Source organism: Nipponia nippon, unplaced genomic scaffold (assembly GCF_047370975.1).
Source record: "Nipponia nippon isolate SJK-2023a ecotype South Korea unplaced genomic scaffold, ASM4737097v1 scaffold_11, whole genome shotgun sequence".
Lineage (NCBI taxonomy): Eukaryota > Metazoa > Chordata > Aves > Pelecaniformes > Threskiornithidae > Nipponia > Nipponia nippon.
Window position 1 is genome coordinate 4,503,662 of NW_028262302.1, and position 14,877 is coordinate 4,518,538.

The 14,877-nt window shown below is 37.9% G+C and overlaps 1 protein-coding gene across 2 annotated transcripts in view; it reads right to left on the reverse strand.

Moving 5' to 3' along the window:
* SLC25A21 (solute carrier family 25 member 21) overlaps window positions 1–14,877 on the reverse strand; it is a 260,447-nt gene that overhangs the window by 229,928 nt on the left and 15,642 nt on the right. Inside the window, exon 2 of one of the 2 annotated variants that reach the window (XM_087747229.1) lies at window positions 5,256–5,466. The exons of the other annotated variant lie outside the window; for it this stretch is intronic. Within the exon in view, the coding sequence (XP_087603355.1) occupies window positions 5,256–5,355 (100 nt within the window). The 5' untranslated portion in view covers window positions 5,356–5,466. The remainder of the gene's footprint in view (window positions 1–5,255; window positions 5,467–14,877) is intronic. 2 annotated transcript variants of the gene reach the window in all.

Consider the following 14,877-nt stretch of genomic DNA (forward strand, 5'->3'; position numbering starts at 1 on the left):
CTTGAGGTCTGAAGTAAGAGATACAAGTCACAGCATAGAAACAATACTTAAACTCATGTTTGTAGGTAAGACTGCTCAATAGCTAGGTGCAGATGTAAGAAGAAACAGGATTAAAAAAAAAAAAGTCTCATGAGAATCTCAGAGGGCTGAAGTGAAAGAAGAAATGAAAAATATCTGCCTTTGTTCACACTAGAAGACAAAACACATCTAGGAGAAAAATCTGAAGGGTGACCCCACAGAAACCAAGGGGAAATATGCATTCAAGACAAGGGTAAGTTCTGACAAGTCGAGAAGGATGGAGTACTGCTTCAGCAACTTCACTAGGAACGGGATATCAAAAAACCTTTGGGCTAGATGAATAAGAAGTGTTTTAACAAGACAGTGGCTGGCTTAAGGTGAATCATTCTAAACTGTTCTTCAGCTACCCTACAACAGAAGTACCTGAATCATCAAATATATCAACCCAAAGAAAGAGTATATTCAGGAAAACTGACCTCTAAGTTACAACACCGACATATAGTGTGAAATGGAAATCTTAGGATTGTATTCAGCTCCTATACCTTTCTGGTTTTGTTTTCAATGTCCACTTAAAGAAAAAGAAAACATGAATAACTCTGCTCTAGAAACAGGGACATGAAATTAGATTCAAAAGGACAGAGCAGCACTGAACACTTCTTGGGCATTAGAGCAGAAACTGGAGATACACCACAGACACAGCAAGGAGAATGTCACTTCAAAAGCCAGTAGTTTTCCCCATGTTATGAAAAAGGATTTTCTGAAGTGGGGGTAGTTTTATATAGGACAGTCTCTACTGAAAAGAACATAAGGGATATGGGTATGCTACCTAAAGACCAAGTTGCATATTCTAGTTCACCTATTTTTTTTCTTGATTCAGCCATTAAAAAGACATTTTCCATATTTGCATCTAAAGAGCACCTAATATACATGAATACACAGATTTCATTTTCAGTTTCAATTGCTGTCTCATCAGCTACAAAACTGTCCTTATTTTTAAGAAGCTATATACATGTGAACATGACTGCCTTAGAGCCAAATAAAATAAATATTAAATCACATATCTGGAAATTACTTCCAAACTGGCATCAGACTTTTGTTGAGCTACGCTGAAGCCCAGAGAAACTTCTACACTGTATTTTTACCATTATGTTATATAGATCAAGTGTGCAACATTCAAGGGTTAGTTTATCATTTACAATGAGCTGCTCTCACATGGGTGTTATTTAATGTTTTCCTTACATTTTCAAGTGTTTTCTGTTGCTTCAGAGATGTTTTCTTCCTTGTTGCAGCGCCTTTTTAAGACACGGCATCAAGTAATAGAAGCAGACAGGAAATAAGCGCTGTTGCTCTCCAGAGGATGATTAAGCAAGTCTGCACAAGTTCCCTGAAGTTCCCACAAACAGGCTCTTATGTAACAACATATGGTTTCAAAGATATTTTCTCTGAGCAGTGAAGACTCTTCATGGGAAAACCAAACTAGCTGTATAATAAACACTGTGGAACATAAAACAACTATAAAATACAGAGCACTATAAATGAAGTAAATTATTAGATACTTAAAATACTATAGCAACTGATTCTTATTTACATTCCTCAAAATTAATGTTGGTCAATAAAGTACCCGGGTCCTGCAGTCTTTTGCTTATGCAAACAAAGCATACTCCATGTTCCTTAGAACATCATCTGTAATAATCTGGGGCCAGTCCAGATGATGGTTTTAATGCAAGTAGTCCAGATGACTTCAGTAGACTGCTTCTGTGAAGAAAGCAGGATCCATCCTTTTCCTCTCACTTATGACCAGAGCAGAATTTCTTTTAACTTGAGAAAACTTTTTTAAAAACGTCCCCTAACATTTCCCTTGCATTAGATCTTCCCACTATGCACCATCATATTATTCAGTACAGCTATGCATAGGTTGAAGCCATTCAATATTGCATAGTTTTTATTGTTTGAAAAATACACACACACATTATAAAACACTACGATTTTCTGTATTTCTCCTTAATTTTAAACAAAATTCTGAATCATTTTATTGCAAGAATTTTAAACCTAAAGAAGTGGTTATTTAGATTCACATGAGAAAAAAATTTTACTAGCCAGCATTAGACGTGAGGACAGACTAAAATATACTTTGATTTTTCTACCAATAAATAACAATTTTGGAACGTGAACATCAAAAAAGTTAAGCAAACAACACAGCAAAACACATATAAGTTTACTTTCATTTCACTCATGATTTCACTGCCCATTTACAAAGATTTAATATTGCAAAGGTAGAAAAGCCAGGTGAACCAAAAATGCCAATTAACTACACTCTCACAAACCAGAACCCCAAGCTGTGTTCCAGCAGAACATCTTGTATGCTCTGAAAGTCTGCTAGCAGTAAGTCTCTTCCATGAATCATACCATGCATTTTATTTTCACATTGCATGGACAAAAGCTTAGCATTCTGTGTATTAAAAACATTGCCTAGATGTATAAAATCACACACAGCTTATCCTGTTATTCCTAAAATCTACAACTTGATACTTCAAATGAAAGGAACATCTATTCACAGAAGGACTGAATGCCCTTAACTTTTTCAACTGGCCTCTGCCAGCACTGCCATATACTGATCTTTAAAGCTTTTTCTTAACTGTTGTTCCCAAGACATGGAAGAGGCATATAACACAGAGGTTTCCCAGACAAAGAAGTTGTTTTCAGCCTTGCAAAAGCTGTATGGTCCCCACTGAGAAGCTCACTTTCTCTCTTATCTTTCTCACAACAGTGCCAAAGTGAGAAATCATACTACAGTTAAAATCTAATGACAGTTTGCCATCTTCTCATGCCCATATGCTAGGTCTTTTCAGTATTCAAGTATCTTGAAATAAATATACTTTTAATGATTTACTATTCCTGCTTAACTGGTACTTTGTTGTATTGATGCATGCCTATGCCTGCATGGTTAAAAGTGGGAATTCACTTTGTGGGGTTGCTTAGTCATAGAAACTGAACTAGATGTGACCTAATAGGCCATTTTCCTGGCCAAACAGGATCATTCTTTCTATTCTATTCTAGTCTATTTTCTAGTGAGCTGTTAAAGGACCCAGGTGATAAGACTTTCACAGCTTCCTTCTTTGACAGCTTGAAAGCAATACGAATAGTCATTTTTCCGAGCATGGTGTTTCATTTTCAACTCCTCTTCCTACACATGTTATTTTTACTCCACGACCAATTATGATTCAGTACCAAACAATGGCCAAAACAGGCGTGACAAGCATAATCACAGCAACAGATATTAAAAGGTATAATGTGTCTATTTCACTCTACTTTAAAAATTTGAGTGAAATAAAAAATAGTAAACCTTTCACTCACAAACAGCAAGAGCTGAAGCCAGCTATTGTTATACCATACTGTTTTGGGTATGATTTTGATCTCAGTTCTTACTCTTAAGTGACTTCAAGGAAGTTACATAGTGAAACTCTTAACTGAGAAATGAAGTGAACAAGCTGCAAGTATACTGATCTGAGATACTCCTAATCATAAGAAAAAGAGTCCATAAAGGCAAGAATTGCATCTCCAAAGCATGTATAAAAAAAGTCATTGCATTCTAACAGCTTTAAAAAAATGATGAAGGAAAAAACCCTGCACTCTTAGAACAGCCCTGGTGAGGAAAACTGAGATGACAACTAACTGCTACAGAGTTAAAAACAAAGCTTCAAAGATACTTAAATGCTGGAAGGCAAACAAACACCAACCTATGGGACTATAAGTCTAATGGTCTAGTAAGAGGCTGCTTGCTTCATTCAATTGTGCACAAGTTTGCTGCGCTCCCTTAATACACATCATTCCCAAGTAGGGTAATCACAAAGGGATCATAAAATAGATAATCCAAATTATTTTCCCATCATCTCTTAGGTCTGGCTTAGTACAGCTCTTAATACATTATTCAGAATAAAAATTAAGGAAAAAAGCATAAAATTTTTCTGTTACTTTTAAGCCTAATGAGGCAATCCAGAGCCGAAAATCTGCCTTCCAGGTCACATGAACCTCTGAAGACAGCAGATGGAAGTGCTGTAGTTAACAGAAGCATCAGGAAAATCCAAAAAGCTGCCAAAGCATTCCTGCTCTTCGGTCAGGAACTGCACAGCTGCCAAAAACAGGGGTCAGGAACAGAGAACTGACAACTTGTGCAAATGCTTTCCAGGCTATGAGAGTCATGATTCTCCGGGCAGTTGAGCTCCCTAGTTGGGGCTGCATAACTTAAAAGCACATTTTTTTAAAAAAAGCCATGGGTGGGGAGGCAGGTCCTAGGCCTGCTTCTGGACTAAAAATCACTTATTTGCATTTTCAAAAAAAACCCTGTCACTCAATGGGAGCAGACAAGATGGGCTCAGGCCAAAGCTTGTTTACAATTCCCCCGCAGCTGACAGATGTTCTTTGACCAAGGGAAACTCCTGCTTATGCATTAAAGGGCTATCCAATGAACATAGAAGCAAATGGGAGTCTTCCTACCAAGTTCACCTAAGTGCTGCATCAAACCAAGCTCTCAGATGATTCAGTGACTGTTACTCCTAAAATTTCCACTCCTATATTAGCACAAATGGACTCCCCCGGCTTGGTGCATCCATAGGAAGAGGCAGGTTTGAGGCCTGAGTAAATGTACAGTTTTTGCTTCTAAGCCTGTAAACTGGCTATTAACAGATCTTCGCATGCATGTGGATGTTCATTTAAGGGGTAACTGAAGCAGTTCAGGTAGTGAATGCTGGTTAAAAATTGGTTAATTGAATAATATTGGTTAAAAACCATGTAGGTAACTAGGAATTTTAGGTGCTTTTGGCACTAAGCATCAGCCAAAGGAAGATACTGACATTTGTGTTTTCAGTTTAGGTTGACTGATCTATGAAGCAGTAGAGGGATTCTAGGCCAATGTGTCTTCTTTTGTCTCAGATATCTTTTTCTCATTTAAATCCTGCCATACTGGCAAGGGACTTTAAGCTCCAAATGAACCACTGAACAGCCATGATATCCCCTATTTCCACATGGTTCAATTAAGAAAACAGTTCCCAAAGTCACTGGAATGCAATATTACAGACCACTGGCAGAAAAAAAAAAAGTCTTGAAAGAATGGACAAGTTCAGGGCCTCCAGTAAGCTACCTTCACTACTTAAAGGTTCTAATACAACAAAGAACTGAAGCAGATTAAGCAGAGAACAACACTCTTGAAGCCTTAACCCTGAAATGAAAGTAATCATTACCAGCCTGCAGAAGTACCCCACAAACACTCAAAGAAGTGTCCAAGAACAGCTGGGTCTTCAGTTCTGCTCTTCTGTGCAGTGTGTACATCCCACCAGCCATGATTAAACATATTTTCTTCTGGAATTATCACCTTGGCTAACTTAGCGGGCACAGATCCAGTTCACAGTTCTTCTGGTTTACACTTTTGTCAAAGTGTCATTTTGAAAATGCCTGTCAGAAGGAAAGATGTGATACAGTTTACCTTATGTTGCTTTACCATCTATTTTAGTAACTCTACAGTTAAGCAGCTTGTTTCAGGACACGCAACTGAAGAACAGGAAAAAGTGCCACTGAAATGGATGCTATACTTATTTTGAGGTTACTGTTTTGTTTGAGCTTTTCTCACTATTACCAGAGGAATGGGCATCTATCCTGGTCTTAATATCCCCTCACTCACCACACACTTACGACACTTTCAAGGTCTGAAAGTGCTGCTTTGAGGTTAAACCCATAAAGGACATGCTAAGCAATGCTGCATGCTACTGCACCTATGTTAAGTGCTCTGCCTCATTTGTGCAACTCGCACTGACTTAGGTAGGATTCCTGAATGCTTGATTCACAGACAAGGTAAATACCACTGAGATTCCTCAAAAGAGCCAAAAAACAGAGGACTCGACTGAAGAGTAGCACTGGGACATGCCAAGGAAAGGGAGAGACTCCCCCTTCAGTATCAGGCACCCAAGTTCTCAGCAGGTGTAAGGGATCTCTTTCTACCTGGTATTTTCAACCTGCAGCCTCATCCTGAAGTTACATGTATTAACATTTGTCGCTGTTTTGAAAGAGCAATGACAGTGATTTAACCTGCAAGCTAACACGTAAACAAGTCAACAGGTAACTGAATTATAACGGCAAGGCAAACTGATTCCTTGCTGGCCTCTACCAAAAGGGATTTAAACTTGCCTTTATCATCTGCAGGAGACTGCTCTAAATGCCAAGCTACAATAGAACTGTATGAACTAAGTTTGTTCATTCCCTTCTGTTCAAACCATTCCATTTTGCATAATGAAAGATCCACTTGATCAAAGGCTATACACTATGGCCTAGTGGAAGAGGCACTCATGTGGGAGGCAAGAAGTCGAGATTATAGTCTGAGCTCTGAGGAAACATTTAACACTTAAACCTAAACCTCCTTCCTTGCTAATAGACTCCACAGTCATGCTTAGTCTAACAAGCACACCACTTTTCTCAGCCCTTAAATCTTTCATGCAAAGGTGTTCAATACAGAAGGCTGAGAACATGAGCTGTTCCCCGCAAAAACTTTAAGTGGGCACCATACTATCCCAACACAGTGAATAACGCAAGCTTGAGTTTCCACAGGCAGAGAAGGCACTGAATCCAAGTCTCTTGCATCACAGTTGAGTGATCTAACACTGGAGAGCTAGAGAAAGCAGATGCAGGACAAAACTGTGGGGAACTATCTTTCTTCCCACAACGGTTTATACAAAGACTGATCTTACAAAGCTGCTCTAAACACGTCTGCTGAATGGAGCCCTGCAGAGAAGATGCAGGATGCCTACCTACACTATTAATCCTAACACAGCTTGGACATGAGTAAGTCTACAAACTGAACATTTATGCCTAGCAAATCCGATTATTGAAAAGTGAGCTCTCATTCAAATGAAAACGGAAAGAACTTTTCAGAATACAAAAATCAGGCACCTAGTCTACAAAAACAACTTATATTTAAATCCTAAAGGTCTGTAGCCCTTAAACTCCGCTTGTTTCAAGAATGTTTACATCTAATATTTCAGCCAAACAGTTCTGTTTTGTTTTTAAATGTATGTACATCTGTCACATCCAGGCAGGTAAGCGTTAAAAGCAATGGGAAAACAATAGGAGGTTAAAGTATGCAATGCAATAAGAACGTTTAGCATGCCCTGACACTCCAATTTCCCCCCCCCCCCTCCAGGCATCTAATTGTTTGCTTTTCCTCCTACATACAATAATGAACTGAACTACAATCAAGTGTGATGACAAATGGTCCCAGGGTTTGCATTCTTTGGAATATATTGGCATTTGTAAACCAAAAAAGAAAGATAGATGTAATCAACCACCCTCATACAAGAGAAGGATCTGGAAGAGTGTGTTGGCAAAACCTTCAAACCACATTAAGCACTAATTTGAAAGTATGTTTGAAAGGAAGAAAGCAATGCATCTAATACCAGTTTATTTGTGTAACAACAACTAGAAACTGAACTTGCTAGACATATTTTGAAAGATGGAAACAATTAAAATACATTAGGGATCTAAACAGGCACTGTATTTTAAAAGAAAAGAACTTTAAACAATCAAGGTTACACATATCCACATTTTGTTGACTAATCCTCACCTTCCCTTGATCTGCTAATATCCAGTACTTATATTACATGGAAACATTGCATCTGTGCTTACAGAAATTCACAAGAGCTAAGTCTGCACGAATACATTTGCCTGTGGAAAGAGTGATATATTCTCATGAGAAAAACCACATCAGCTGCAGGATGGCAATTGTTCTGCCTCCAGCATTAAAAACTGTGACCCTTCTACCCAAACAACAACTTACTGCTCCAAACACAGAATGGCCAGGCCGCACCATATCATCAGTGTAACCACTAAACAGTTCATTTCACTAGTAAATCCAAATGGACAAAGTACGCTGAGAGAACATGTTACTCATGTCTTCCTCTTCATTAGTAATATCTTGACCAGAAGGGTCAAGGACTCAGTATGGGAGCAGGCTTCACAAGGAGATGAATAATGAAATATTATTTAAAATAAAGTAGTTTTAAATATTTAAGTTCAAATAAATCTTAAATTAGGGATTAACATAACCTGCACTGTTTGCAGTCATGTTTGAAATGCAGTACTTCAGATTTCCGGACACTGACAACTCCTCCTTCAAAACAAGATCAAGTCATTCCAAAGCCCAAGCATGAACTGTTAAAAACAGAATTTAGATACTGACTTTTGACCTGCTGCAGTCTTACCAGGCCATCAGACACATATAAGCTTCAGAAAACGCTGGCACACATCTTCATAACATGATACTTCCTCTCCTTTTTTTGCATGCTTTGATGAGCAGCAAAATTGTTAGCATTTATAAGCATCATCATTAGCATAACATTAGCACACAGTGAAACGAAGAGTTCATGCCCACAAGCTACTGTTTCTCATCTTCTGAAAACACAGGCATCACTGCAGTGGTTATGGTTGCTTTTAGTCTTGAGGATTTTATGTGCAGCAGAAGCTTGGCTATAGAGAAGGATGATACAGAGTTGGAGATTTCCTGATTCATTTGATCTCCTTGTTTTACATGAGGCATAATTCCAAACATTACCTTTGGTAGGAAATTATTTTTAATTATGTAAGCTATATAAATGTTTTAAGAGGCCATGTTAACTAATACTTAAAAAAAAAAAAAAAAAAAAGAAAAAACAAACACAAAAAACACCAAGGGCGTAATCAGTGCATATCAATCACTACTTTAGAGACCCAAGAAAAGAAAAAAAATCCATATATCAGAATTTCCAAATAAGGTACAATATTTGCAGCTAATATACAAGAATTCAAAATAAATTAAAAAAATAAAAACAAACAAAAAAAGGCAATGCTTCCCTAGTACTAGAGTACTTGAATTTTAGGAACAAAATGGTGGTAATTACTCCATGAAACAGCTGCATCATTCATTAAAAAAGGTTAATAGTAAAACACTGAAGACAAAGAATAATAATCTACTTGATAACTCTAAAATGTAGTGAGTCTACAGTGAGTAGAGAGATTTCAAACACACACAAATGGTGCCATCACACTATATTCTATAATATTTATGTTTTAATAGTGATACACCTTGCTCTGTGTGGTCCGGAGCCAGTTTACAGGAAATTCCTGCTTCAGAGGAAGAGAAAGTAAAGTGGTGAAATAGGACTTTGACAGGTGACAGAGAATCAGTACTAGAAAATATGAATGATGTCACCTTTTAAATATCCATTTAAGGAACAAACTTCAGACAGATCTATAGTTGTAAATACAATCACAGCCATTAGAGAAACAAGTAGACAGCATACACAGAACACAAATGTATCATACTTGTCCTCTCTTCCAACCCTGTTTCACATATTTTTGTGATGGCTATTCAAATGCCTTAAGTATCAAAGTCTTCAGTTGTAGGATAAAATAGGTAAGACCTAGCAGTAATACAAGCCCTACTATGTATTTATTAAGGGTTATGCTCTTAAGACTACCACTGTTTATGTGAGTTTCAAGAGGAATGAAGAACTAAAAATGCATACACCACTAATATACAGTATATTATTCTTTCATACTATATATGCCTTCATATTTCCCAAAATATTTATATCTACTTATGATTTAATAGGTGTTCAAAGTTACAAGGTTGCCACTGAATTCTAATAGCTGTGTGAGTCACTAGGACGTAGTTTATTAACAGACGCATATTCTTGTTCAGAGTTGGAAGAATAAAAGTGTACAGTGAAACCATCCAACTGTACAAGTGTTATTGGAGAGGGGAGGAAAACAACTTAAGGAGGAAAACTAAAGGGTTAAAAGTAAAAGCATCTCAGAATAAAAAAAGATATCTGTCATCTGCGCGGTTGTGTTAGTACAAGATTCAAGAAGTATTTGCTTATATAATTAACATCATAATATGAAAACAAGAAAGTGAAGACACAAGTAGTCAGTGGAGCTTAGATCTTCAAACTCCAGTGTGCAAGTAGACGCTGTGCAAGGTGACGGTATCCGAGTGGGCACTGCGTCCACAGGTGCAGGACCACCAAGGTCAGCATCTGGCTGCTTTCCAAACACAAGGCCAAAGGTCCAGGTGTTCAGAGGCACTGCTCCGACTCCACCAACAACACATTTACACTAAAGGTCTTCCAAACACAGAACTGGGGGTTTATTGAAGCAAGGGAATTTGCGCCCAGACACCTATAACATTAGTGACAATGTCTGAAAGTAATATTATAGTTTCTGAGTGTTTATAAAATTTTCATAATTACTATGAAAGCTTGTAACTTCCAGACTATGAATGGCTAAAAACCCAAATTTCTTCCATTTTAATCTAGAACTAACGCAGGCAATATTCTATGTGAAAAAGTTACTCTTAATTTAAATATTTTTCTATCAAGTGTTATATAATAGAACTTTTCAACTAATACCATACTTTCCTGCAACACCTACAGACTGATCTTTAACTACTTCCAGTAGCTTTTTAATTTCAGTATTTTTGTCATAAGGCGTAGTTATCTTCCTGTAGAAAAGAGTGGACATTGCAAACCTCCCAGCATAGTTAGGCATCTGTTTGCACACATGAACTCAGCAACAACCCAGCAACCTGAGTGTCCTAGTAAGCAATTTGCTTTTGTCTCCAAACAAGACAGCGGAGAAGCACAACACTGCCATCTCCACCTTAAATGCTGAAGTACAAGTATCACACACAAAAAGATTACAAAATACAGCAAGCAAGAACATATGTAAAGGCTTCTAAAACTTTTACAAGCGAATTAAAGAAATACTGTCAGGCAGAAAAATTAAGTTTAACCAACCACCATGTTGTACCAGAAAAACATTAAAATGAACCCCCTTGGAGCCTAGAGGGGATAGAGCAAGTGAGCTGAAAATGCAAATTCCCCTCACATTTCCAGCCTCAGCCCCTGCCCTCAAGTGACCAGCATCAGAAAGGCAGAAGACATACTTGAAAGTGTTTCTATGCCTTGGTTTACCTGTCAGTGTTCCAGATTAATACAAACTGTGATGGTTTTTCTAGTGATGGGCTTACACACCGGGAAGCAGACCACTAGTGACTCAACTGCCATAGCTGCAATTTGCTGTTTTTTTCCACACATACAGTCAAGGGAGTTATACACTGAGCAAAGTGCAATACGAAGCCCAAAATACATTCCCCAGACCCTAAACTCAATTTAGTATTAGTTTATGTTCATCAGTGTACCAGTAGCACAAAGAAGACTTTAAGCAGCTCTTTCTTAAAGAGCAGAGTGGAACATTCCTTCCTTCTTAATCCTCACACAAAGCTGAGCAAAGTCCTTTTTCCTGGTGTGGATTATTTGAATATGTATCTTCCATTAATGGTATTTGTTAAAGCTTCAGGTTACCTGAGAAGCAGGTCTTACAAGGGAAAATATGGAAGGTGACAAACAGCTTCATTAGCTACCACAACAGAGCAAGCAAATTAAATTGCTGATGTCTGTTAAGCTTTGGGTGAAGTTCAGAAGCAGAAGTGTTCTTGGCACTCACTGCAGCCTGATAACACAGGTAAGCAATCCAACAAGCCAGCTGCTACCAGAACCATTACCTACTTTTCCTCCACTGACTGGGAATTCCTGCCAGCTCCCCCAGTTTAGGCAAATAAACTGACAGAAAATTAACCGTACCAGAAGCAATTAGGTTTCTGTCACTTAAGCTCCTTGGATCAGTTCCCTAAAAGGTGAGCATCATTTCAAAGAGTTTGCTAACACAATAAGAACAGGCATAGATAAATAGCACCGCCTCTCTTCTTCATAAGTCAATGAGGAACATTGCAACAGAAGAATATATCAACTTAAATGCACTCAGAATTTGTGCAGGTTTTAACCCAGACAGTGACATAAAAGCCACTGAGATGAAAGCAACAAGTTAAATGAGAAAAGCACTCTCACAGGTAGCCTTTGGCTAAAGAAAGAAACAGGGCTTGCACAAGCAACTTTATCCCTATCAATAACACAAGCTAATTGTAAAAGCAAATAGCAAATGGAAAAAATATGAAATATCAGACTGACAAGCTCCCTTTCTGGTGTTTTAGTTTTGCAAAGCATTGGTATAGAACAAGACAGCACACGGGACTACCCCAACCAAGGAACAGTTTGGACAGGAAACTTCCAGGAAACAAGTAAGTTCAACATACAGAAAGTTCATGCTTAGTAAATAGGGAACTTTCTTCGAGAGACAGCCTATAAAGGTTGGGAGTTTATTGCTTTAGGCATCAGGATGAACTGAGTGGATATATTTACTTGCTACAACAGGTGAGGAAAAAAGCTCAGGGCCTTCATTTATTTACCTAGTTTGTAGATATGAAAAAAAGGAATATTTAAACTACATACAAGAGAAGAGACTTTGGAGGAAATCAGTGATGGCAAATATCTTCCTCATCAGCAAGTTTGATACCAGCAGGGTTCTGGCAAGAACACACAGGAAAACAGAGCACACAATTGTATACAATCAGTGCATCCTGCCGTTTAGGTCCTGCTTGGCACAGAAAATGGTTTAGAAAAATACCTTAATCACCTGATGTTCTACATAAAAAGCATGACCAGGGTTTTAGAAAAAGCTAGAGTTGCTGAGCAGAAGCAAAGCAAAACAACTGGAATTTCCACTGAATGGAAACAGACCTGGAAGAGATGTTAGCACCATCAGATCACTGCCAACATACATCCTTCAACAAATGAGGGAGAAACACAAATATGTGCTGGGCACTGAACAATGGAAGGAAACTTGTGCTCAATCCAGCCCCAGCAGACAGAGTTCAGCCTCCAACGCAAAGCCAACCGAAGATGACCAATACATATGGGATGCAAATCTCAACAGAAAATAGGAGAAATTGAACAAGTCCCAGCTATGACTGAAAGCATAACTGAGATGTCCATAGAAGCTTCTAAAGCAAATACTGACATTCCTCTTGTATCACAGTTTCAAAGTCTAAACTAGGAAGTCAAGACGAAACAGCAATGCTGTTAGATAAACATAAAGAGACTCAGACAGAAGACTGCTTAGGTTTTAGCTCACTTAGTACAATAACCTTAGGAGAGGGTTTTTCTAATGTCTGTGGAGTCTGTAAAAACCCTGTTCCTCGCTCAGCGAGACTACCACTGCAGACTGATTACAAATAAGAAACTATTTCCAGATATGCACCCGAGATCCTTCAGTAAAAGGCCAATGAAGCCAGGTCCAAAATACAACAGTGTCAATGTGACTTTGCATGCATAACTTGGGGTGAGGGAAGCCAAATACTAAGAATAATTTTCTTTAAGTTTGAGAATAAAAGTTCTAGAACAGAATAGGAAATAACATACATGAAGAACACTACAGCCATGAAAGGATTTATGGAAAAAGATGCCACTACTACATCAGAATAGCTCTCCTCCTTCCCCGCAAAGGTTTAAATTTGTTGGATGGAAAACAGTTTTATACAAGACTCGAGGGTTATCAGTTTTCCAAGAGATTTATGGTGCTCTTCTGTGCACCATACAGCTATTATCACTGAACACAATACATCTGATCCAGGACTACCTGACAACAGGTTGCACATTTTAGAAGTACAAATTCAGAGCTGGCTAGATTTTTCAGCTATAAGCTCTGCAGCCTGTTACAGAAATCTTTTTTCCATCACAGACATAAACCGAGAATGTAAACTATAGCTAATTAATTATATTTCTGTTATCACAAAAGCCATTTCCTACAGGAATTTTTTTAAATAGTAGCAAATTTTCCAATATTTTAGCCTAATGTCCAAATGCAGGTGGGGATATCAATTCTTCTGCAAGATTTCATAGAGACATAACTTAATAGATTGTCTCAGATTTACAAGTAACTTTTTAAAAAATAGCATTTCTAATAGAGTTAGAATCAGTAACTTCGGTGAGATGGGATCTTTGGTGGTCATCTGGTCCAACCCCTTCTCAAAGGTGGACCACCTTCATCCAGACTAGTCAAGGCTCTGTCCAGTCCATTAATTACTCTTTCTGTATTTTATAACATTGGGGAGGAGACTGAAGTTTTCAACTTACATATGAATTATATATTGTTCATCCTTAATTGCTGTGATTAGCCTCCATTCTGCAATAGTTATCACCAAGTAATTTTTTTGTGATAAAGTTTAGGTTTTTGAATTTAATATTTATCAGGTTATTTAAAAATACTCATTTAGCAAAGTAAAATTTTGAACCACCTTGGTATAAAGTGAATACTGTTCCAGTTTAAAACTCTTTTTTCCTATTAGCAGCATGTGACAATGATCTTTTAAAGTTTTTGTTTAAAAATAAGGTAAAATAATTTCCTCCAGTATCATTATAGCTTTTTTCTTCAGTATGGCTTTTAATTAATCAATGTATTTTAGTCAAGCAAAGCTTCCAGAGTTGCTAGGATAGGAACCCTTTACCAGTCTATCCTACCAGGTAGGAGCTTACTTCACTAGTCCCCATTTTATTCCTGTGGACTTCAGTGAGTTGTAATTAAAAATAAGGCCTGTTTTAATCAAATACTTGATATATGCTTTTAGGCACCCAATTTTAGACATTCAAAATAGAAAAATAATTAAAGTTATTTGCCTACATACTTTAGGGACATCAGCCTAGACACTGCAATGCTTAGAAAGTTGCTGCCCGACTTCAACTGGACACTTCAGAGCACCCAGGCCAGCAGCCAGTGAAATAATTCAACAACAGGTCAGTTCCTGCATACATACAGGGAGTAGCCACCTCGAGCTAGGAGTGAGTATGTTGACATGCTGAACACCACAGGATACCTGAGTCAGAGGTAGTACAGTTCAGAAGAGAGTCAGGGAAAGAGTAACTTCCACTGATTTCAGTGGAACTG